This window comes from Amaranthus tricolor, chromosome 6 (assembly GCF_026212465.1).
Source record: "Amaranthus tricolor cultivar Red isolate AtriRed21 chromosome 6, ASM2621246v1, whole genome shotgun sequence".
Lineage (NCBI taxonomy): Eukaryota > Viridiplantae > Streptophyta > Magnoliopsida > Caryophyllales > Amaranthaceae > Amaranthus > Amaranthus tricolor.
Window position 1 is genome coordinate 6,332,862 of NC_080052.1, and position 27,911 is coordinate 6,360,772.

The 27,911-nt window shown below is 32.2% G+C and overlaps 1 protein-coding gene across 1 annotated transcript; it reads right to left on the reverse strand.

Annotated features, from left to right (window-relative positions):
- Window positions 1-21,345: 21,345 nt before the first annotated feature.
- LOC130815433 (uncharacterized) lies at window positions 21,346-22,474 on the reverse strand. The gene has a single exon (XM_057681907.1). It carries the CDS (start codon window positions 22,438-22,440, stop codon window positions 21,346-21,348), a length of 1,095 nt encoding a protein of 364 aa, XP_057537890.1. The 5' UTR covers window positions 22,441-22,474.
- Between the last annotated feature and the right edge of the window lie 5,437 nt (window positions 22,475-27,911).

Below are 27,911 nucleotides of genomic sequence, written 5' to 3' on the forward strand. Positions count from 1 at the left end.
AATAACATTAAATGTAATCAACAACATTAAAAGTTTATCAAGGTTTACCAATGTGGATTACGTCCACCCAAAGAATAATGTATTTATTAATTGATAAAATACCAAGTTTTAAAAAAATTATATGGAGGTCTACAAAAGAGGATTCTAAAGTAAGTTAGAACAACTAAAAGTACAAGGTAGAGGGTTAGGATTACAAAAATAAGAGATAATTACTTAGAAGAAGAATTCACTAATTTACAAAATATTTCGAAGGTATTTATAGACCATAAGCTGACTCGATATTGACCTTTATCATAAAAACAAACATTAAAAGTCGACTTAACTTTAGATAACCCTAGGAGGAATATCTTGAAGGAATATCTTTAATGCCTAAAGAATTCCTCCATTTCTCATTTTTATAATTATTTTTTTTTGGTTTCTAAACAAAATCTCATTCACAGGTAATCATTTTTAGATACTTGGTAATAATTACCATTTATGAATCGGCCACATACTCAAAACAACGATCTCCACTTTAACTTGAGTGTCACAAGTTACATATGTGTATAATACATAAGCACCTCATTATGTAAATCTCATACAACATCATCTTTGTGAAATCATATGCACACACTTATGTGTAAATAACATACACATATTTTGCGGAATTAAAGACATGAATACAAAAGGAACAAAGAAAAACACACTACAACATAATTTGCTTTTAGTGGAATATATTTAATGACATATAATTTAAATGTCGCTATTTCAAATTGCTAATAGTATATATAGAGGATTTAGTGACATTTATTAGACCCTTTAGCAGCATGTTAAAAAATCACACTAAAGTTTTTGGCGATATAGGATCTAGTGACATTATTCACAAATGTCATTATAGACTATAGTAACAATTATATATGCTACTAAAGACCAAATAAAGTGTCGTTAAATCACTTTATGGTGGAACTTTAAATAAAAACCAATAATTATTACATTAAAAATATGAATTAGTGGCATTTTTTTAATGCCACTAAATTCAATGTCGCAAAAAGTTAAATTTGTTGTAGTGACAACAAAGGCTCACAAAGATTTAACGAGGAAACTATACAGAGCCCAACCCAGATATAAAACCTCGACCCACAAGATATTTCTCTTAAAATCTTTCATTATGAAAATGGGCAAAACTCATTACACAATTTTTATTTAGGTTCCCTTCTCTATCTTTCTCTCACATTAAATTCCTCTACAAACTTAATTCCCCCCTAGGAACAACCTCTTGTTTCCATTCTCTTTAACTCTAAGCTTCACTCAAAGCTATTACAACTCATTTCCGTCTTGAACTTAACACTAAGTTCTCAACTCTCTTTTTGTGGATCCACTCAAATTCCTCTTACCCCATTTACAAGAGTTCTCTCAAATTCTCAACACTTCATTCAAAGTACAAATTCATCTATCTAAAAGTATACAACTCTACATATGATGAAATGTTGGAACATATTAATATACTTGTGAAACATGAACTTTAGAAATAGGAACAGACTTATTTGTTGGACTCAATATATTACGTACGTGATAACCTCCATGAAGTCTTTTCTTTAATGAAGTAAACACTCTTGAGGAGTGAATACCTATGATGGAGTTGTGGAGATTCACTTTCTAATTGATTAAAGAAAGTCTTTACATAGTTTATGAGAATAACTACTTTAGTGTATGGTAACTTTCCACTACTACCCATTAATTTCATAACTTCCTTGACCCTTATAATTACAAAAGTGATAAAATAACGCCAGTTAATTCGTTCCCCTTAGCACTCATGTTCCTATGTTTGAGGGTTGTGACTATAACTTTACTTTTTCAATAACCACTTCTTTTATTTTACGTAAAACATAAAATTGTTTTATAAAAATACTTTTTAAATAATCCCATAAAAATATTTAATAAAATCATATTTGAAAAGATATTTTTTTCTTATAAAATAATTAGATAAAATAACTATTCAAAAGATGAGATATTTTCTCCTAAAATTTAGCAAAATAAAAATTAAAATATCCTTCGTTCTTAAAAGTGTCACACGTTTTTTATAGGGGAGTAAAACTCTCCTCTTTTCACTTCACTTTCTAAGGAATAGTTTTACTAAAGGAGTTGATTATTTCAAACAAAAACCTCCGAGTACAACGTGGGTTATTTTTTGCAAAAAATATTTATCTTTTAACTTCTTATTTAAAAATTATATTAATAATTAATTAATATTAAACTACTAATTTTTATTATCTTATGTCTTACTGTGTTTTACGCGTAAACTATTAGCTATATATTCTTTAAGAACAATGAATTGTTCCTAAACTGACTCGTTCCTAAACGAATTTGTTGTTGGACAAACTCTTGTTCCTTCGTGTATATTAATATATTTTTTGTTCCATCATACTTACATGAATCTTAGTACACTCATATTTGAATCTTCATGTCCTCTAGTGATTGGCTTCGACTCTAAAGCTTTTCTTTATTCAAGATCCTTTGGGAGCAACCTTGACATCCTCTTTGTTTCTACTACAAAACTTTAAAATTTTGGTTGTACTTCTCTAAAACTTATCCTGAAGTCTTTGCACATATCTACTGATACATGAAGACTTCTCTTTGGGACCTCCTTCGTAGGAACTTCATTTATTTTGTTGTATACTTTAAATCAACTCTTCAAGTTATCGATACTCTTAGAAACTTTCATACTCATAACCTACAAATTGTTCATGAACAACTTAACATACATATTAGTTTGATAATCATTATTTGTTTTTTATAATCAAAATCAATCATAGCTCAACATTTTGCTTCTTTAAATGACTCTACAATAGCCATGAACTCCACTTTGGTTGTTGAAATGATCATCACATCTTGTAGATATGATTTTCAATAGACCGTCATACTACCCAATATGAATACAAACCCTAAAGTTTATTTTCTACTATCAAACTTACCTAGGTAAATCTCATTGCAATTGTTGATCAAGCCACCCTTGTCTTTATCAAACTTGAGACACATATCTAAGGTTCATTTTAAATGCCTCAATAACCATTTCACTACATCTCAATGTTATTTATCAAGGTTAGTCATACATTTACTCACCATGCTTACGACTTGAGCAATTTTCGATCTCAAATACACCGTGGCGTACAACACACTACCCATAAATTTGTTTATGGAATGACTTTCACATTATCTTCCTCTTTTTTATAAATAAGAGTCAAGGGGAATAGAAACAACCTTTGCACTATCCATAGAAAAGCTTTGTAGCACCTCTCAATGCCCTTTCTTTGATAAAGATATACTCTCACCAAGATCCTTTATTTTGAACTCACTTGACACAATCTTTTTTAAGGCCTCTACCTTAAGAATATTACTACATATAACTAATATGTCATCCAAACATAATACAAGATAAATCAACGATCCCCCGCTTTTAGTCTTTACATATACACAACTATCATAGAGAAACCTTCATAAAGGGAAATTCCATCAATTTGATAATAATCTTTTGCTTCCACCAGAGCTTTATAGATGCAACCACCTTCCTTAGATGATCTTTCCTTCATCCTGAAGACCTACTTGCACTTCATAATCCACTTGTTTTTAGGCATCTTCAAAATAGTTTAAATATATATTCTAGTCAAGACCGACTCAATTTCTTGCTTCATTATTCTTAACAAACATTTTAGAATAAACAGCTTTGAAGTTTCTTTTTACAAACAACAATTTCAAATTACCAAATGCAACGTTGATACAGTCACTTCACCGGATGAAATGCTAAATAACCATTGACCAAGATAAATGACCTATGCACCATAAATGTAGTCATTGGACAACTTTTTAATTAATGCACCGTCCTTTTATGTTTCTTTATATTAACCCTCTTGGCTAAGTAAATATTAAGTCCCTGAATTAGCACCAATTTTTTGACCCTGAATTATCAACTAATATTGATTCTTGAATTATTAAGTAATATTTTATCCTTGAATTAGCATCCATGATCTGGACACATAAAATATCTTTTCTCTTGATCATACTCTTAAGCTTCAATTTGTTATTGTTAAACGTATTGCATCTTTTCTTTTGTGGTAGAACACATCAAAAATTTAACAAAATGAAAAACCTATTAATACCACAACACAAACAAAAGTCCATATTTTCCCATCCTAACAAACACAAACACAAATTTTTTTGTTAGCCTTATCCAGTTCACACGCCAAAACATTCAACATTTTTATGAAAGATTTGATCTATTTCAAACTCACCATTACATAAAACATAAAAAAATTAATCCATCTCCTAAGAATTAAGATTAAAAAGCCTTTATTTTCCCCTTCAAAAAGCTTTAAAACCAAAATCATCGAAACTTCATTCAAGAGCAAAATTGAAGCGTTATTTAAGCGTTATTTCTTCAATTCTTTTTCCCCGCAACATGACTAATCCCAAAAATAGCCAAATCAAAAAATGTCAAAGACCAAAAAGCCTTACCTTGGAACTTAAAACTACCAAGACCAAAACCTTCCTAAAAGTTGCGCAAGAATTAAAGCTACTTCAAAAAGTTGATACTAGGGGTGTTAAATGGGCCGGCCCCCATTTTGAGCCCTTTTCCGGCTTTTTTTTAGAAGGGTTTATTAAGGGTCGGGCCAAAAACGAGTTATACTATAATTAAAATAAAGCGGATTATAAAAGGACTCAATAAGAGCCGAAAACAGACCTTTGTAAATAGCATAATTAATTTATAATTTAAATATTATAAATGACAATGTCAATAAAATTTGTTAATATTTTTTCAATTTAATTATTATAAATGATAATTTAATTGTTATAAATTGATAAATGGAGATTAAAATAATTTTTAGTAGTAAAAATGGACCTGATTGGCAAATCCCGGCCCATTTAAAGCCCATATTAATTTTAAAGGGCCCTTATCCGGTCCGACCCAGATTTACTTAAGTCCGGCCCGACCCTTATCCGACCCATTAAACACCCTTAGTTGATACTGACTATCGTCATATATATCCTTCCCTTAAAATTTCATCCCAAGTAGAAACAATCTTTGATCATCAAACAGAAATTTTTGAAACCTAGCTTACCTAAAGAGAGATGCAAGAGATTTTCCACCAAAATCGAGAAGGGACATCACAGACCAATGATGAATCAGGAAGGGGGACAGCAGTAACAACATATGATGAACCAGCACCAGCAAATGCATCACAAGAACAAGATCAAGGTCAAGCAACAAATGAGGAAGCAAAATCAACAGAAATCATGTGAACACATAGAACATAGATCAACAACAACAAATGAACAAACAACAGAATTTTTAGGAAATTACAAGGGCATAGAAGCACATATAAAAATACATGAGTATATTTTTGGGTTAATTGTTAATACTCACTTTTGGGAAACATTAGGTCAAAAAAATGTTTAGAATGTAAACATCATGTATGACATGTCATGAATTTGTTTAAGACTAAACATTTTAATGAAATAAAAAACAAGAACAAATTTTTAGGGTTTTTTGCAGCTAGAAATCAAACGTATACCCTCAAAAACAATCATAGGGCAAACACAAGAACACAAGGTCTCAAATTCATCATAGACCACAAAAAATGCATATCAAACAAAGAACAAACAAAAAATACCGAAATCATCATAAGTCAGAAAGATTGTGTATATCCACATACGAAAGAAGGGACCATGAACATCATCAAAATCAGGCTTCAAATCAGCATCATCAAGTGACTCTTCGTCTTAAGAGGGGAAAAGATTCTCAATATAAAGATCTTGTAGATCTAGTTGCAAGTCAAACAAACCCTCTATTTCTTCATCCTTTGAATTCAACTCCCTTCTCCAATTAGGATCCATTTCCACAGAAATGGTAGGAGAAGGAGGGATGTATTGGTAGTAGTCAAACCAAGGATTAGGATGACCTACTAAATCATTTTCCTCAGAGAAAGCAACCCATGAAAGACACAAATTTTGTGGATCCATACTCTTAAAAAAGTAGATCTACGAAGAAAGAACACAGAGGAAAGAGAGAATCAAACCCAGATCTAGTTTTAAGGTTTATTAGGGTTATGTTAAATCAGTGAGGAGAAAGAGAGGAAACTAAGGATGAAGTCGAAGATGAAAGAGAGAGAAGCTAAGGATAAGGATGAAGAAGACGAAGGATGAAGATGATGATGTTCATCTTCAAACATGAACAACCAACACAGGAAGATGAAGATAAGAATGAAGGCATGATTTTAGGGTTAAGGTTAATCAGAGAGTAAGGGAGAGGGGTGGGTTTTATGGAAAAAGGGAGGGAATAGTTAGTAGCTTAATTATGTTGGGGGGTTAATTAGTATAGATAAAGTAAGTTAAGTGGGGGTATTTTGGTAATATCACATGGGAAATAAGGGTAATTAGGTAAAAAAGTCCATTCCAAAAAAGAAAATGGGACAACTAAGATGCCTTTACCCAATAAGAAAATGGGACAAGTAAATTGAATCGAAGAGAGTGTATTACACATATATTTGTAATGTAATTACATGTTATAATGAAGTTGGGATAGTAACAATAAATAGGGATGGAAGATAGGTAAATTGTACGTGTTTTGCTGACTATCTTTCACACATCTTTCTTTGATTTTAAAAGTTAAATTAGATTTTCAGTAACTATTGAAGCCTACATGTCCTTGTTGAGATCTCTGGTGAATGCGCATTAATGTTAAAGACATAGTAGTTTATTTTTGGTAAGGCCTAACTCTACCCATTTATGTTCAACTTCCATGGTAATAGCCCATTTTTCTTAATTTTGTAAGTTTGGTTTTACTAATTATAATCTTAAGAGTTTAAGTCTATGGAAACCTTATATAGTATTGACCCTTGTTTTTGAGTCCAAATTTACATAATTGGACAATGACGAAGAAAATATTTTGTGCTTCATCATCATATTGCTTTTCTGAATTTTTCGGAATATTTTTGTTTAAAAAATGATCTAACAAGAGTTTCCTAATACGTCTTTCTTTTATGTCGCATATGATTGAACCTTTCACACCGCACACTATCTTTGGATGTTGCAAGATTCTTCTCATTTGCAAATTGGATGAATTTGATTAGTATAAATTACTACTATGTTATTGTTAGTGATAGAGTATGTCCAAATACAGGAGCTTAAACCATCAGCTTAACCAAAGCTTTTGGTTGAGGCTCCATTATGTTATATATTGCTCTGTAGTCTTAAGATAGGTTCCGTACTATATCAGTTCTGCTTGTTTTCTTCTCCTTTCATTAGAGTTCATAAGCTCATGGCACAGTTTAATACACATCTCATGTCAATCATTCACCTTTAGACTTTAGTCTTCCTCAAATGTGACATATTTTTGCTACACACATGAGAACCTCAACAAATCTCAAGCATCTACAATAATGTTGCTTTTGGTTGCTTTTTGATTAGTTCTTGAGATGAATTTAGTGGGAATTCCAACTCTCGTCAAGCATTCATATTCCCTCGATCGCAGAACTCGACTCGACGAACAAACAACATCACAACAACAACCTCGACAACAAAGCTGCCGACCAGTAGCCCTTCAACAAGCCAAGCAACCCATCAAGAATGGATGTCTAGCAGTCATCAGTTCCTCAACATAGAAGTGTATATAATAATAAAATAGCATTATATAAAATAGAAATGTATAAAGTTTTAAGACATTTTTATGCCCTACTTTGATGTTGATGTTGTCTACTACTACCAATACATCTTTCCGAAAAAATCTTTCACAACTTTAGATCACAGTGACATTCTAAAATTCGCATTCGTATTTTTTTTAATAGAATTGTAAAAAATAGTATTTATTAAATTCAATATTGTAACTTGGGGGCGCACGCGACACCATAAATAGTAATAATAAAATACACTAAGTGGTAGAAGTGTTATGTTATAAGTACATTAACATTTCTTAGAGTCATCATCATCATCATCGTACCCAATATCCCGTACAATGACAGGGTCTGGGTGAGGGAAGGTGACGAACAATCCATACTCGTATTCCCTATACTCGTATTCCCTTAAAGAGAGGACTAGAGGAAAGTGGTCTATTTTACCCCCAAAAAGAAAGAGCCTTGCATAAAAGGAAATGAGTGACGACCGACAATGTTATCTAAAGATTAAAAATATTGATAAAGGAACCAAAAACAAAAACACAAATTAAATTTAAAAATAAAAGTAATACTGGGAATAGTATATGAAAAGATGAGTAGGTAAAAAAAAATCCTAACACAACAAAAGCAAGAAATGATCAACTAAACATTAGGGAAAGAAGGCGACTAAAGAACTAATTAGTAGTCCAAAACATGGATCTGACGTCGTCACCTATTCCTATCCCTAATCAGGTCTGTGGAGAGGCGCATCTCACTCATATCACTAATTAACAGATGGCTTAGTGGTTTGAGTGTTGGTGTAATAACCAAGAGGTCAGGGGATCGAAACCTCTTCCAGCATTTTTGTGGGAGGTAAATGTGCTGATTGTTGATGTGTGATGTCGGCGTCACGTGGGCGTGGCGAGGGTGCCAGCTAGGCACCAAGTAGGCATGCTGTGGCACGTCCTTTTCAACAATATTTTTTCCGACCAACCAAGTGGTCGAAATTTGGCAGAAAATTTTTTAAAATCTTTTTCTTTTCATTTTGGGATAAATTCTGAAATAGTGTTTTTCGAATTAATTTCCGACTAACTTTCCAACTAACCAAGGGCACTTACTTTTCAGCGATATTTTTTTTTGACCAACCAGGTGGTCGGAATCTGGTAGGAATTTGGTCGAAAAATCTTTAAAAATTTTTCTTATCATTTTGGGATAAATTCTGAAATAGTATTGTTCGACTAATTTTCGACTATATATTAGTTGGAAATTAGTCGGAAATTTCCTAATAATTTCCGACTAACTTGATAATTCCGACGGTTTTCCTACTAAAATGAAATTCCGACCATTATCTTCCAATTACCCCCAAACAGTCGGAAATCAGTCGGTATAGAGCTATACAAACTAATTTCTGACTGTTTTGGGTAGTTAGTATTATTTTTTTTTTAGTGAAAGTTACATTTATATTTAAATAAAATCTTAAACTTATATAGTGTACTCAAATTAATATCGTGCTTCAAATCTAAAAATTAGAAATTAAAAAGTCCTAGTATCTTTCAATCTCTATCTCTAGCCTAGCTCACTTTACTAGCCCTTTTCATAATCAAGTCATATCAAGGTAGAACAAAGTCATCAAAAGAAAGGATTATTTCCTCACAAATAGGCTTTTACCCCTCTAATTATAACCACTATTGACCAAAATCTTACGCTTCATCACTGAAATAATGTTATAAATATATGTTGGAAAGGTTGAAAATATATGTGGTAATATAAAGCTTGATATAACAAGGTAGACAAGGTTCGGATGCCATGGATCGGAGTGGAGGTTCCACTTTAAATCAGGTTGCACCACAAATTAATTAGTGTTGGAACATGAAACAACTCATCCTAATTGCATATAACAACGGATCTCCATACTCATACTGCATTACCATAATTCCTGGACGCTAATAAGAAATAAATCCTATTTTGATGAGGAATATAAATATTCAACGTACGTGATTTTATTCTTATCAAATTAATTTTTTGTATCATTTGCAACTTCATTTGTTCAAATAAGACGATATTTTTGAATGCTCAATAAAAATCGTCATCAAAGTTATTATCATCGAAATCCTACTCTAAATACAATATAAATATAGGGTTAAATATAATAATAAAATCATGAAATTTCTATATTAATATTATAATCCCACTTACAATTTTATAACTAGCCCAACATTTTATCATGGAATCCTAGGATCATAAATCAAAATCAAAATTTTAATAATTTGGGACGCCACTGTGTAAAAATCTTGAATCACCTAATGTAGGAACAAAAAGTGACTTATAATATAAGCACAAAAATTCCCAATAGCATGATTCTCTCTACTTTTAGTACAATGTAAGTTTTGTCGTCTTGTATAGTTTAACCTTATACACATTAAAAAAAAAAAAAAAAAAAAAAAAAAAAAAAAGCTTTGCAACAATAGAAAGAAAAAATCTAATTAAAAACTTACTCGTAGAGAGAACTAACTACATCTACTCTTAATGTTAGAGTATATATAACATATTTTGAAACCTCAACCATTAGCTTAAGCTTTTAGTTGAGTTGATTCTTTGACTGGTATCAGAAGAACGTGACAGGAGGTCACGGGTTCGAATCTCAACTACCCCTCAATTAAAGTGGAATATTCAGAGCCTATGCGCATCCACAATTCTAGCTCAATGAACTCTTGTATAAGGAAGCGTATTAGAATATATAATATATTTTGAGGCCTCAACCATCAATTTAAGCTTTTAGTTGAATTGGTTCCTTGATAGTTAATACAACATTATCAATTTCGTCATTTGTTTGACCTTATGGCACTGAAAAATCCGATCATAGTAGTAATATTTAGATACAACTTTATTGTACATACTTTATACTCCTATATGAAGTATTTCTTTTGGGACTACTCCTGTACATTAATTCACTATTTATAATATATTTTTTTAGACCAGATTAATACTCCTTCTGTCATAATTAATTTATTAATATTTTTATTTTAAAATTTGATTTGATTAATTTATTTTACAACATTTCTATTTTGATTAATATATATATCCATCACTTTATTTGATTTGCGTCCACACAATACCCATTTTTGTTCATTTTCTCTTAATTTAAACATATCCACCTATATAATTGCCTCCACCTTTAATTTTTTAAATAAAAATGCAATTTATTGTAAACTTTTGGGGTTATGAAGGAGTAACATTTACGCCAAAACAAAAATATAAAATATATATTCTGTCATTTTGCTGAGCACATATGATATGAAGCATGCAGTAATGAAATTGCAAAATCTTATCAAAAATATTATTCTTACATTGAGGTAAATATAGTTGACATAAATTATTGCTTATTTGACTTGTTGAAACTAATATACACGAAAAACGCACACAAGATAGTGCATGCCCATCATCCCATCTCAAAATGTCTTCCGTTCGCATTTTTTAAACGGTTATCAAGTGATCGGGTCGGTTTCGTACATGTGTCATTTGGTTTATTGGTGTCTTGAATCGGTTCTTTTTCGGATATGTGTTATGGCGGGTCACACGTGGATCGGGTCGATTAGTCGCGGTTTGGTTGAAGAGCAGTTATTCGAGCTATCGGGTTAGCATCGGTTCGGTGTTGGTTGAAATTTGAGTCGAGTGTCGTCAATCGGTTTCGAGTTGTCATCGGCTAATAAATGATTCGCTTTTGCCAGGTACTGATCGGTTCGGGTATTTTTTTCAAGTAGAATTGGCCTAAGAATTACTAATTACTATCGATCGAGTCAATATCAAGTTAAGTTGTTAGTCATTTTTTAATTGATGATAAGATTTCCTATACTTAAAGCAAAATAGTTAAAATGCAAATCAATTAGTGATTATTACTTTGTTAATTTTACTCGTTTGACTGTAAATTAAAATTAAAGTTCTATCATTTTTCATCTAATTTGATCAAAGTAGTTAAATAAATATTGACTATTGACTATTAACTTTAAATATATATAAAAATTAATTTATTAAAATATCTATTGCTTTATTATATTCACTATAAGATGATTAAATATGAGTCTATCATACTTCATTGTTAAAAATTGGTTTAGGTTTACAGCATTTCGAATTAAAAAATTCGTTTGGGTCAAGTTGATTTTAGCCGAATCGAGTTTGGTTTCGAGCATGATTCGAGTCGAACATTATCATTATTATTATTATTATTATTACTATTATTATTATTATATTATTATTATTATTATTATTATTATTATTATTAATATCTATAAAAACTATAAAATAATTCAACCTTAAAAAAATATTGTTAATATTGAAAAATTTAAACAAGATTTATAAGATAATGATAGATTCGATATTAAAAAATATTAAATAAGCACATATATTACTTAAGCTACTCATCATCCCTATAATTATTGTCATTCTTAACAACATCATCTTCGGGTTCTTCATTTTCAGACAGTTGAAGATCCACATTAACATCTTCATCAATATGTTCGTCATTAATATTGATATCGTTCACTTTTTTTACGATTTCGCCAGATTAATCACTAAGCAATGCATGGGAAACATCTTTTTTAAATGCAACATTTTCTCTATTCTCTTCTAAAGCAGTGTTACACTGTTACTAAACTCTTGTTGTATTGTCTTCTCGAACTTATTTCGCTTAACTTTGCAAATCGCTTTCTAATCTCTCAAATTGTCTTGTACTCGCATATGCAAGATAGTATACTTGAGATGCTTGACTTGCTTATATAAATGGATTATACATTTAATATGAATGACCCTAATGCTTGTCAACTAAATTGTATCTTTTATGAATTTTTGTGTCGTGGCTATTTCCAGTATTAATAGGGTCATACCAATGCGATTTTAAAAACGTGACTCTTTTAATAAGTATCCTAGATATTCAACCTCTATCCTTTCATGCAGTTGGCCGTAAATATCATCTTTATTGGTACATTTGTCAGCAACTTTGATGCACACTCCACTATTGTTTGCAAATTTATTGATGGCGTGGAGTAGCGTGTGGAATCTATAGTCGTTCACATAACATACATTATAACCCGTTTATGTGTAAGTAGCAATCTACTTCAAAATATCACTATTCTCATAGTTTTCAAACATTCCTTGTCTAGCCTGTGAAATAAACAGAAACAACATTATAAATTACAATAACGTAAAGATATCTCAGATAAAAGACAAAAAAAAAATAAAATATATTGTTGCAGAACCCATTTATAAACTTGTCTTACATAAACATTTCAAGCCTAGGACTTGACCAATTTGGTTTTTCTCTTTGAATTGAACTTTTAAACTAGATACAATTAAATCCATCTCTTAGTAGTTCATTATCACGTATCTGTGTGCCATGTCATAATCGATTTTATCAAAAATCCATACTTTTTCCTTTCAAAAAAATATGATTGGATGAGTGAAAATTGACAAGACTCCAAATCTAAAATTGTTGTAACTTCCATCATTACTCCTAGGAAGATCACCAATCCTGCATCGGACATGTGACTCAAAGTTGTGGGAACCAGAATGCAATGCTTACTCAATTAAATAAGCATTGCATATTAAGACTTCACGTGAGCTTTCTTTTTCACATTCAGTTTCAAATGTCTGAGGTACGTACATTAAAATTCAAATAAGGTTGTAATGAATGAATGAACTATCAATATTTAGCACAATTAACTATTTATAATTTACCTCTCATACGGATACATCCTTCGGTATTGGACTGGTCTTGCAATGATGGGCATGAGTCTTGGACGCTAAGGTTCTAGACTCAATCCGACCCTAATTTAAGGGTCTGAATCCACTTACTTTAGCCCCAATGGATCTGGATCGAATCTGGGTCCATGACATTAGAGTCCGGGTTCGGATCTGGGTCTACACGTCTGAGACCCAGATTCAACCCAAATCTGATCCATTGACCCATTTACATCTTTTTTTTTAAAATTATATATGAGTTATCATGTGTATTTAATTGTTTGATCTAGAATTTTCTTATATTTCTAAACATTACGTAATTTTGATCTTTGTTGGTTCATGTAATTTGAAATGTGGTCATAGTATCCATACTTTAAAAATTAAAAGATTTGGCAGATATTTCGTTATAACAACTTGAATGTTGTAAAGCTTCGTATATTTATTCGCGCAATTAGTATAAAGTATTAGAAGATCTTTATTAGTCAAAAATATTTAAATAATTATATACGAATGGTCGAAAATTGTATAATAATATATTTTAATAAAATTTCTAGGAAAAAAAATATTTTGAACCTAGATCCAGACCTTGTGTAACACCCGAATTTCCGACCTGGTGTTACCACTTAGACCCGCCAAACACTAAGGGTCTACGTTCGGGTCAAAATTTTTCGGACCCTATGGACCTAGAACAGGGTCTGGGTCCAATAAAAAATTAGGTTCTGGATCTAGGTCCAGCTAAATCCGAACCAAATCCGACCCATACCCATCTCTACCTTCAATCCTGGCCTCATATGCCAAATGGATAGGATGGTGGTCCATGCTACAAAGAATATGTGCAAAAATATCGTCTCTAATTTGCAGATGATAAAAGAATATCTTTTTTCATCTTCCTTATATTGTCCACACTTAGCTTTTTGGTTGTCAAACTTCTAAAATATAAGCTCAACTCGGTAAGAGCTTCCCAAACCCTTATTAATTAGTCTCAATTCTTTGAATGAAATTGGAAAAAACCGTTAGCATGGAAACATGGTGGTCCTGACCAAGGTTATTAAATTTGGGGTTCCACCTAGAATTGTTGAGGGGGTAAGATTGAAAACGGTAGAATCGGATTGTAGGATGTGATCCTACAAATATGCATAATAATGTGCTTTGGATTACTAATTATCATTTATATTTGTTCTCTTTTTAAGTTTTAAGGTGTAAGATAAAACTTATTTGACTTCAACTATTATGTTTAAAAAGATACTTTAAATAATCATTTATAAATTGCAAATCAAGAAAAGCTTGAATATTATTAAGGTTTTGATATAATTACTGCAAATATATATTTATATGTAAGTAAAATCTGTATTATATGTAAATATTTTACGAATGAAATTACCCATGTAGGATCAGATTGTTAGATCGTAGGATCGTAGAATCGTGTTATCACTAGTGGATAAAACCTCATTTGCTGCGTGTCATTTGTTGTGGTTTCCCTTAAACGCAGCATCAAATAGAAAAAAAACAAAAAGAAAAAAAATATATATAATACAAATGTTGCGGTTTTATTAAGCCCGCAGCAAATAAGTGCTTATTAAACGGAAAAAAAAAAAAAAAGCATTATTTGCTGCGGTTTTATTAAGCCCGCAGCAAATAAGTATTAAAATAAATAAATAAATAAATAAATAATAAATAATTTTTTTTTTCGTTTGATAAGCACTTATTTGCTGCGGGCTTCTTAAAACCGTAGCAAATAATGCTTATTTGCTGCGGTTTTTTAAGAAACCGCAGCAAATAGTCAGTTCAAAAAATATAAAAAACGCGTTTTGACGTCCAATTGCTTAAAACCCTAAAATAACTTTCTTCAAAAACCCACGACGACGACTGTCTTCTTCTTCAAGCTCTTCAATTTTAGAAAATTTCTTCAAAATCCCACGAAAAATCTCTTTAAGTTCTTCAAGTTTTTCAAATCATACGACTCTACTGTGTTTTCTCTTCATTTCGTTCATCAGCTTCCAAACCCCACGACTTTGTTTAAGTTCGTCAAGTTCTTGTGTTGTTGAAATTTGTTACTTCAATAACCACCCATTGCACGAATTTCCTTCTCCATCGTTGTTTAAGTTCTTATACCCACCATTGTTGCTTTTCCTCCAAAAGCCACGAAATTAGGGCTAGTCTTGTTCTTTTTCAAGTCATTGTGTTTTAATAAGGATTTAGTCTTTTTTTATACTAATTTTGATTTTGTTTTTCATTGTAGGTTACATAATCTTATTGTAGAAAAAAAATTATCATATCTCATTACCAAGGTATGTATTTTATATTTGGATGTGAATAATTTACTAATGTATGTACTTGAATATTTAAATGTGAATAATTTTAATTAATTAGGATTTTTAGGGTAGATTGAATGTGAATAATTTACTTATGTATATATGTAGTTGTATATTTGAATGTGAATAATTATTTATGTATGTGGTATCAATGGTTCAATGGGTAGTTGTTCTTGTAAATGACATCATGTAAGATTATAATCATGTAATTCAATTATCAATCTTTATTTGGTGATGATAATTTTTGCTGGTATTAAACCTGCTTTGCTTTATTATCTGTGTGAAGTAGAAATTTGAAAGTAGAATAGTGGCTTTTGCTTATCGAAAATCGGCTAAGAAACTGAAGAGATTTAAAGAACCTCAAGCTTCCAGGGCCTAAAGGGTGTCTGGGAAAAAAGGTGCCACCCCAGATGAAAACAACACCTTGATAGCGGCGGTAAAATATCCATCCTCAAGCTTACGTTTGCACTGATGCAAATTATATTCTTCAAGGCTAATAATCTTCGAAGCACTAGTAGAGGGATGAGGTAACTCAGCAAAACGATCCAAAACCAAACTAAGCCTATCCCCTGGGTCCCGCCATCGAGAAATGGCCCTTGAGATACTATCAAACTGGTAGCGCCCCCTCATACTTGACCTTCGTTCGGATCTACTTTTCGGCAAAAAAGTACCCAAGGCACACCAAGATAGAATCAAAAGTTGTACCCAAGAAGAAACTTCACTTGGGTAAGCGCATCAAGAGCCTGAAGGAACACCCTAGCAAAGCTAAGACGCAATTTAGGAGTATTATTATTATTATTATTATTATTATTATTATTATTATTATTATTATTATTATTTTGACAAAGTAAATGTAATAAAATGTCAGAAAAAACCAACGCAATACAAATCGAGTCAAAATATAGGGGCCATTGCTCATAGTGGCAACAATGCCCTCTTCATGTGCAATAGCTAATGGAGGAAGCGGCACCTCAAGAATTAAACTAATACCTAACCCATACAAAATAAGTTGGACATCCAATACAAAAGGCACTACTACGGATGGAAATAGGTATTTGAACCGACCCGGATCCGTGGATCCGTAACCATTTTCGAGGGTCTAGGTCCTAAATAATAGACCCGCCGGATCCGAGTCAGATCTGGATCCGTTTGTATTTCACGAGTCTAGGTCTGGATCTCCAAAAATGATCGGAACCGAATCCGTGGATCCTTAGGATTCATTTTATTTTTGTAAACCCTAATTATTACTTGGCTATATACCCAAAGCCTAGTTGCTGCTCCACTTAAAACCCTTCCTCCCCTAATATTGATTCCCTTCCCAAATTCCCTAATATCCCCTAATTGTATTGTGAGCCGCTCAACTCATACGCAACTGATGATATGCCTTATATAAAGCACTGAAATGACGATGCTTTGGTATGTCTTTTATGTGGATACTATTTTTTTTTTCTTGAGCATCTTTTACAGATAGCTTGTTTGCATGTTTATTTTAGTCCTCCAAAACAATATTGCACGTTTAATGATTTTATGCCAAGTACTAGCATACTTTTTTAATTGTAATTGGTGAAGTAGTTATAAAATAAATGATGTAAACTTATATAAATTATTATCATTAGCTAATGAATATAGCTTTACCGCAATCTCAATACGATACAAAATTACCCAAAATGCAAAAAATAAGTCAGACCCATTTTGGACTCGGATCCGTATTGGATCCGCAATATCCATAGATTCGAATACAGGTCCTGAAAATCTAGGCCCGTGGATCCGAGTCTGAATCTGGGTCTTGATCATGAAAATGGATCTGGATCCGGGTCCACTTGGACTCGGTCCAGATTCGACCTGTTGCCATCCCTAGGCACTATAGACATAAAAGCATAGGCCAACACCGATTTAAGATCTTAAAAACCACTTGTTTCTTCCACTAGCAGCAACATCTTTATATACCATCTTTCAAAACCTTTGTGATGACTATAACTCACAACACTAACAGGCAATATATAATCTTGATGTCTTTATTTGGGAGCAGCCAATCAAGGAGTATTCCTTCACACATTAGCTGGACTAACCACATGTGGACCAGTCGACGACTACATAGTTGGTGCTAGTAATGTAGCACAACAACACAGAAGTAGGCAAATGACAGAAACCGAGAAACCACCAACATTTGCAAATTTAAAACCCAGCAAACATCAAATATCTGGGTACTCCATGACCCACAATATTCACCAACCATATTCATCAACAATCCTTAGCAGATCATAGGTGTGCAGCTTTAGCCAACACCCTCTTTGACTTAGTAGCTGGTATATTAGCAGGTGGGCAATGGATGTAGATAGCCATCAACAGCCCTACCCTCACACATCAGCAGGCCATGAACTCCTTAATGGTAGGATTACACCATTAGACTTCAAGCCAAACAGCTTCAGACTTGACCCCGATGATCCCATTCAACAGCTGGTATTCAACAGCTAAAGCTAGCTTATAGAATTTAACCAGTGAAAAAACAACACCATAACAACAAACTCCTATCACCAAAACCATGAACACAATAAGAAAGGTCAAGGACACAAGACTACTGTGTCATCCTTCATTCAGTCGAGACACCCAAAACAGCCGGGAACATCCTTTATAACCTAGATTAAAGGGAAAGGAGTAGTAATCATGTTTTTCTACCCTCCAAAACAAACTGCTTCTACATATCAAATAAAGTTCAAGACTAGTCCACATACGTATACATGACTTAGTATAATTGGACGGGGGCTAAGCCCTTACCAAACTCACCATACACAATTATCACAGTAGAACGGAAGACTAACTACTGCAACAGAACCCAAAACCCACTGCCACAAAGTGCCATGACACAGCAATCCCGCCTTTAGAAATTATAGGGATTTCACTAACAGTAACAATAATCTGTTACAAACTTCACCTAGAGAGTTAGACCCACCCCTATACAATCCAAATTATGGATTGGGGGCATACAACACACAGGCCAACATGGCATCCCAAGCAAGTGAAGAGAGTAACAAAAATTTTCACAGGTAGTTGCTAGGGTAAACCCCAAAGGGAATGGAAAGGCCTTGGCTACCCTTAATACAAGCTCTGAGAAGTTCAACAATAGATCATGCCAATCATGAACAAAAAAAAATCCTCACCAGAATTCAAGCATAGATCCAAAATAACAAAGGATCGAACCAAATGGGAAGAGAAATATATAAAACCAAAACAGGGACATGGATACCTTAAAACGTCTCAAGTTAACTTGAAATCCCTACAAATCCAACCTTTGGATACTCATTGACTGAATTGGAACAGGGTCCAGAAAACGCAGTCCACGAACAAGCCATATCACGAACAAAAATTCGAAATAAAACTTTTAAACCATATCCTTACGAGAAAGAAGATAGCTTTACGGTTTTCAAGTGATTGAAATGGCTTCAAAAAATCACAACCCAAGAAAGGACCTTCAAAAAAATCCATTTTCAACATGAACCAGCCTAAAGGTTCCAATTTTTAACCTAAGGAAACATCCCCAAACCCAGTTTGGAGATAAAACTGTGCGAAAATTAAATTCAGGGTTTATCATTTTCGAAAATCGAATTTGAGAAAATTCGATTATAAAGACGAAAAACCCGTGTATTAAATTCAATAAGATGAAGTAAACACTTAGTAAGGCTTCTAACTCCCTTTTCGGAGGTCGGCCTCTCCTCCTACCTTCCATGGCGGAGCAACGGTGGCGACTCAGCAGGGAGGAAAAAATCTAGAGAGAAGAAAGAGAGATGATGCTCCAAGACTTCTCATTATTATTATTATTATTATTATTATTATTATTATTATTATTATTATTATTATTAGATTAATATTAGTATATAATTAGTCGTATTACTATAATGTTAGTCGTATTACTATATTATTAGTTTTAATAGTATATTATTAGTCGTACTAGTGTAATATTAATATATTATTAATCGTATTAGTATATTAATACTCGTATTAGTGTATTGTTAGTCGAATTAGTGTATTATTAGTATATCATTATTTGTGTAGTAATATTTATATATTTTTAATCGTATTAGTGTATTGTTAATTGAATTAATGCATTATTAATATATTATTAGTTTTATAGTCGTATTAGTGTAATATTAATATATTATTAATCGTATTAATGTATTGTTAGTCGAATTAGTATATTATTAATTCATTATTAGTTGTGTAGCCGTATTAGAGTAATAACTATATATAGATCGTATTAGTTTATTGTTACACGAATTAATGTATTATTAGTATACTATTAGTTTTGTAGTCATATTAGTGTGGTGTCAATATAATATAAATCGTATTAGTGTATTAATACTCGTATGAGCATATTGTTAGTTGAATTAGTGTATTATTAATATATTATTAATCATATTAGTATATTATTAGTTTAGACACTTACGTGTTTTTTTTTAAATGCAGCATAATTCCAAAACTGAAGCGGAGAGGGGCTACGGCATAGGGTCATTACCCACTTAAAAAAAAGTTCATAAAAAATTGTTCAATAGGGGCTACGAGTTGGCTACGGCCCTGTGCCGTGCCCACTCACAAAAAGATTTTTTAAATGTTTAATTTGGGCGTCAAGCTGGCTACTGAAAATGACCGACGCCCCACACTGTTTTCTAAAAAGAGGCGTTGAAAAAGAGTGGCGACAAGCTAGCTACAGGAATTTGCCGTCATCATTTTCCCGAAAACTATGGCAATGAGTTTTCCGTCCCCTGTCCGTCGCCATTGGAGATGAACAACTGGCACGCATGTAAACATTAGGTTTGCCTCCATTGGTAGCCATCTTTCATAAACTGTTTTTCTTCCCTCTTTAGTAAGTGAACCCAAAATTGAGATTATTCATGGTTAATCAAAAGTTGAAATTATTGTAGAAAAATTAATAAAAGATTCGATTGTTCTAGGTACTTTTTTCTTTATTATATTGTATCTATATATATATATATATATATATATATATATATATATATATATATATATATATATATATATATATATATATATATATATATATATATATATATATATATATATATATATATATATATATATATATATATATATATATATATATGATATTGTTACATTTAAACTAATTATTTTATAATGCAATATCTCTTAGCTTGATGTATTACTCATAGGATATGTCAATAATTTTCATCCAATAAAATTAAGCCATGTCACAGAGTGTCTGAAAATATGACATATGTTATTTTCAAACACTTTTATTATATTAGTGTTTGAGAAGATAACATTTTTATTTTTGGACACTTTTATTATTGTATGATATAATGATATCTATACTCAGTAACTTAACACTTCCTAATATATCATAAAATATAAAGTAACATCAACAAGATTTAAATGAAATTAAAACTGAAATTATAGTAGTACATGGCAAGAAACTAATCAATAATGACAAAAAATTTGAATCTAGCTAAACGCATAAAACATCATCTATTTCTTTTCCATAAAGATATATTATTAATATGTGTGATGAAAACAAACCCTACAATACTTTCAAGATTATTTTTTTCATTAGTTTTTGCATCATCTGCATCATCTTACTCATCTAGTGTATCCGCCCATAGAAAAAGAATCTAAAATTACTAATTAAAATTTTTTTTAAAATAAAGTTAAATGGAGATAATGTTAGAACTTTTAATTTCAGTATAATCAACCTCATCTATCTGCTTCTCCATCTTAACAAGTCTCAATAAACTACCAACAGCCAAAATAGCTTTAGGGTTAACATCATGCATAGCCCTACTATACAAACTTTTGCAAGCTTTATGAGCTTTTTCACGTAATAACAACGATTTCTCCCCTTTTTCACCTCCTAACAAACAATGCCCTAATATTCTCAAACATGGCCCTAACAATTCCCATGGCAATAAAATCCTCCCTTCATTCTCTTCCCCACTCAAATGGGACCCATCACTATTATCTTCCTCGTCTTCTTCATCTTCATCTTTATCGTGGTAACAATATGGACCCGCCCATTCATCTAAGAAGTCACAAAAATCGAGTTTCGACCCGAGAGGCATGACCCAAATCTTACTAAAATATAACTCTAGGGCAACCCCAACAATCCGTGCCCTACGGGTAGACCGGACGGTCCGGTGCGGTTCTAAGGAAGGAGAAATAACGGCAATGTTGAGATCAGTGGAATTGTTACGTTGAGGTGATGAGCTTTCATGGTAGATACTTGGGTGAGAAAGATCAGGGACGGTAACGGTTGTTGGTTGGTTGTTGCGTGCGGTTGTTTCGTGGGCGTAAAGAGCTAAAAGAATGGCTTCGAAACCCGCTAAGGGTTGGCGTTGACGGTGGGTGATTCGGGTTAGGTAAAGGCCGGTGATGAGCGGAACGAAGCGTATGACGGTAAGTTGTAAGGAGGGATCGGAGGAATGGAAAGTGTCGTATAGCCAACGGCAAAGGTGGTTGTCTCCCGAACCGGAGGAGGGTTTGCGGAGTAAGGAGCATATTTGGTTGGAGATTTCAGGGGATGTGAGGAGGAGTAAGGATGTTGGAGATGAGGAGAAGGAGGTGAGTGCGGAGGGTGGTGTTGGGAGGATTGAAATTAATGAGTCGAAGGCGGCTTGTGCCTTTGTCGGGGAGGAAGGAGTGGTTGTTGTTGTGGTGGGTGTTGGTGATGATGGTGTTTCTATGGAAGGCGATATAGGGGGTGTGGTGGATGGAGATGAAGGATGGGATTTACAAGGTGTTGACATTTTATATTATTTAATTATGAGGTAAGAAAAATAATTATTATAATAATCTATACACAAGAGGGAGAATTAAAAATTGATGAAGATGTTCGACAATTTTGGTATAGAATGAGGTTAATTGTTTTGTTTGATGAGATAATTTTTTCCTAGTTTTTAGGCGCATAATATGTATTACTTTTAATCAATAATTCTATTAGGAGAGTTAAATTCTTTCAAGTTACCATCTTTTTTAACTTAAAATAGTTACATAGTAGATATTTTCTATTTATTAGCCTACCTACGGATAAAATTTAATAAATCATTTTTTAGAATTCTAAAAATCAAATTTCTTTTTGAAATAATAAACTTTTATTACTTTGCAAATTCATGATTCTCAACTATTAATTATTATTAATTATCATTAATAATAGTAAACCATCAACATTATTTGCCATATGACAACCGATTAACAAAATATTTCTTGCCTTTATTATTATCCCAATTAAGCAAATTAAGGAAATCAAAATAGTATACTCGCTTTTTATAATTTTGTTTCTATTGTTATACTAAAACCGATCGTTTTACTTGAATAAAATATTATTCTGCTGGAGTAAATATCACATTCTAAGTCTAATATAAAATAAATTAATCATGCCGTATAGGGATGGCCACGAGACGGGTTACCCGGAACCGAACCGGTCTCGAACCGCTTGGAACAGGAACCGTTCGCGACAGGTTCCGAACCGGCCCGAACCGCGGAACCGTGAAACCGCCGGAAAAAAAGTTGCCGGAACTGTGAAACCGCCGGAAAAACTGCATGAACCGGACCTAAGAACCGCGGGTTGGAACCGGAACCGGTCCGGGTGAACCGGTCCAACGGTTCCATGGAACCGGAACCGGAACCGGGACCGGTCCGGGTGAACCGGCCCAGCGGTTCCATGGAATCGGAACCGTGAAAACTAGCCGTTAACTAGTCGTTTCTAGCCGTTGCCATTTTCTCTATAAATACCCATCACTTTCAATCATTTTCATTCACAACTCATCTCTTCTCCTACTCTCTCTACTTAATTACGCAATTATTCTCTTAATTACATAATTAGTTTTTTAATTATTTCTTAATTTAGTTAATTATATAATTAGTCTATTATTTATTTATTTATTTATTTTTTAATTCTATTATTATTTCAATATTATCATGTCTTCATTTTTGAAAAAAACCTCTAAAAAAGTTACTAAAGTGGCAAAATCATTGGGAGGTTCTAACTCCAAAAGAAAGGCCATTTCAACTCCGTCAGTATCAGCAACACCTTCGATTAGTAATTATAATTATGAACCAAATTATCCAGAAGGGTACGACCAAGAATTACACAATTATGCAGAAGAAGTGGAAAGAGAAATACAAATTGATGAAGAAGAAGAACAAAAAGAGGAACCAACGACCGCTATTGGGATACATAATTCTCGACAGTCATCAACAAGATCACATGAAGAACAACTACAACAACAACAACAAAGACAAGCTCGTGGTAAACGAGTCAATTTCCAAACTATCGGTTAGTTTTATAATTTTATTCTTCAAATTGATTAAATTTTAAATTATTATTTATTTACATATTGTGGTATATATGAGTATGTCTTTATATTTAAATTTAGATGAAGATAAACCAGTAAGACAACCTTTTCCGGCAATGCCACCTCCTAGTGGTAGAGCTGTTTCACATGTGTGGTCGTATTTTACAAAAGAACCAACCGACAATCCAGATGTTTTCTTATACACTTGTCAAATTTGTGAAAGTTAAGGAGTAAAGCCCTTAATTTCATACAATTTTGTCAGAGGTAAATACTTTTTCAGTTTTTTATACATACATTATATATTCATATTTTATAAAAATTTATTTATTGTGTTTTGTGAATACGTGTTAGGTGGTGGTACGGGATCTTTTAACAAACATTTGGCAAAGAAGCACGAAATCACAAAAGAAACTCATGCAGCAAGCGGCAGCGAGACCACAAGTGGAAGCCGACAGTGGGACATTCCCAGCACAGGTATGCCATTTAAATATAATCGTAATGATATGATTGATGAATTTTCTAAGTATGTAATTTGTGATGAATTGCCTTTTAACCACGGTGAAAGTAGGGCACACGAGCGTTTCACTAAAATAACTTTGCAACCACAATATAGAGCAATCCCTAGGAGCACTCTTAAAAGACGCACAATTAAATTATATGGATCAATGCGCTATGAATTAATTGAAATGTTTAAATCTTTTAATGGTAGGGTTAGCATAACAACTGATATTTGGTGTGCTCCCCCACATTTAGAATCTTATATGTGTGTAACAGCACATTGGATAGATCAAAATTGGATTATTCAAAAAAGAATAATTGCTTTTGAGACAATGCTAGAAAGACATACGGGTGAAAACATAAAATATAGATTAGTAGAAATATGTAGAGAATGGAACTTATTAGATAAGATATTTTTTTGTTCTACCGATAATGCAACCGCAAACATTAAATGTATGGAACTTTTGTATAACGAGCCTGCTTTTAGTTTTATCCTTGGGGGTAGCTTATTACACATACGTTGTTGTGCTCATATAATTAACTTATCTTGCCAAGCAGGTATAAAACAATTAAGCGATTTATTAGATCGAATTAGAGATATAGTAAAGTGGCTTAGAATTGGAAAGATAAAGAGACGATATAAACAATTATGTGACCAATATCAACTAAAAAAAGTGTATTGGTCATTAGATACTCCTACACGTTGGGGCTCAACCAACGACTTATTAAGAAAGGCGATTGCTTGTCGTCCAGTTATAACACAACTGTATAGTGAGTGTACAGATAGCTATATAACTGATGACACATGGGAATTAGCTATAGGTGTACATAAAATATTAGAAGCGTATGACCACGCAACTAAGATTTTTTCATATGTTTATGAACCGAACGTCCACTTAGTAATAAGTGAGTGTATTACTATTTTTTATCATCTTCTTAAACATACGCATGATGATACTAACCCATATTTAAAGCCGATTCTTGCAGATATGATGGATAAATGGAAGGCATATTTTACCGATTTTTCTTATATTTATGGAATTGCAACCATTTTAGACCCATGTTTTAAAACAGAAGTCCTTACTAAAGTAATTGGATTTTACTACCAATCATTAGATCGCCCGCCTAGTGATGTACATAATTATGTTGGAAGTTGTAAAAAACTTTTAGCAGAACTTTATGATTATTATGCTAGTGTATATAACCCAAAACGCGATACGTCTAGGCGTGCAAGCGTTTCGGCACGTCCCTCTTATTATAATTCCGTAATAGCTAATATAATGAGCCAAGATGATAGTTTTGTAGGATCATCTTCTTCTTCATCCTCCACTTCATATTTAGAATTAGATAGTTATCTTAAACACCACTTTGAAATTGACCAAGGTAGCTATGATATTTTAGAGTGGTGGAAAGAAAAATCTGTAAAATTTCCCATATTATCGAGAATTGCAAAGGATATCCTTGCAATTCCTGCTTCTACAATTGCGTCGGAGTCTGCTTTTAGTGCAGGTAGAAGAGTTTTAGACGAAAAGAAATCTCGTCTTGCTCCACATAGTATTCAAATATGTGTTTGCAAAAAAGATTGGGATCAAGCGGAGATTCGAACACAAGGACTAAGGAATGATGATGATCAAGATGATGATGATGATCCATGGATGATGATGGATACATCTGCATCATCGTCAGGAGGAGAGTCAGCGGAAGCATCTAACCAACTAGATGATGATGACGAAGACGAATAGGATCAATCGGACAACGATAAATCAACATTCAACAACTAAAAATAAAAGGTATGACAAAGAACTATGTGGGCTTTGATTCCTTCGGGATAAGTAGGCAGCTTAGTGTTCCTTTGGGTACTAGGTTCAAGTCCATTTTCTCCCTCTTTTTTTATTAATCATCTTTATCGATATTATCATTAATTCGTTTCTTATTAATTTATTTTTTTCATTCTTTTTAGTAAATATTTTAATAACGATGACAACTTAACAAGCAATGAATTTGGCTAATAATCAAGTAATCATCAAAGGTACGTCCGCAATATTATAGTATTTTTATATTATATAAATATTTAAAGAAAAAATAAAAATGGAACCGATGGTCCGACCCACCCGTCCCATGAATTGGAACCGCCGGAACCGCCTCATGAACCGCCAAGGAACCGTTTGGAACCGCCCGTAATCGGTCGCGACAGGTTCCAAATGGAACCGGAACCGGGTGGAACCGGAACGGAACCGGCCCAACCCGGACCGTGGCCATGCCTAATGCCGTATGATCGTAAATAATACTCACATTACAAAACCAAGATCATTTACCTTGTGACACTTTATTAATAAAAGTTTTAAAGAACTTTCTATTAATTCAATTAAACTCATTTACGAAATAATATAATTGGCCTAATTGTTAATAACTATTGATTTTTGAGAAGTCATTTATTTGATTCTAGAGTACACCAAAGGCAGAGAATTATTTTTTTTTAAATAAGCCATTATACATGTAGTTTTCCATAATTCGCACGAATTATGGCTATCTACAGCTAATAAAATTAAAAATAACTAGTATAGAAATCGTGCAATGCACAAAGTTATTATTATAAAAGTATATATATATATATATATATATATATATATATATATATATATATATATATATATATATATATATATATATATATATATATATATATATATATATATATATATATATATATATATATATATATATATATATATATATATATATAAATTTTAAATAGAGATGTAATTATATGTTATCAACATAAAACTATAATATTTCTTATAAAATAGATAGAGTATTTTTGAATATATAGTGCTTTTAATAAAAAAAATATCATTATAATTAATGATTAAAGTTTTCATACTTTTTGAGGCAATTATGAGTAATCTTCTAACGTTATTATAATGATTATTTGTCACACTCAAACAATTTTTAATTATCATGTATCTTTTATTTCTTGATGAAATATTTTAGAAATTAAAATTTTAATGAAGAAATTTTATTAATTAGCAAATACAACATTAAAAAAATATATATATTATAAGAAACTTTAACTAAAAATTTATATAGCTTATAAATAATAAAATGTAATATTATCAGAAAACTTAAAAGAACATATTTTATTGTGATAAACTACTCATATATTAAGAAATAGGTTGATGTTAACTTTGGTAAAAATTATTACATATGACAATTCAAATTTTAGAAATGTTTTATTATATTGTATGATTTTGTGACTATATTTATTGATTTTCTTTTTTATATTATAATATTAGCTTTTATGTTTTGAATTGTGTACTTAATTTCTACTTTGAATTGAAGATCATGTTTAGTGTATTAATTACTACTTTATTATTCTCCATCATTATTAGTGAGCAGTTACTTTTCAAGGGTATAGAGTTTATGTA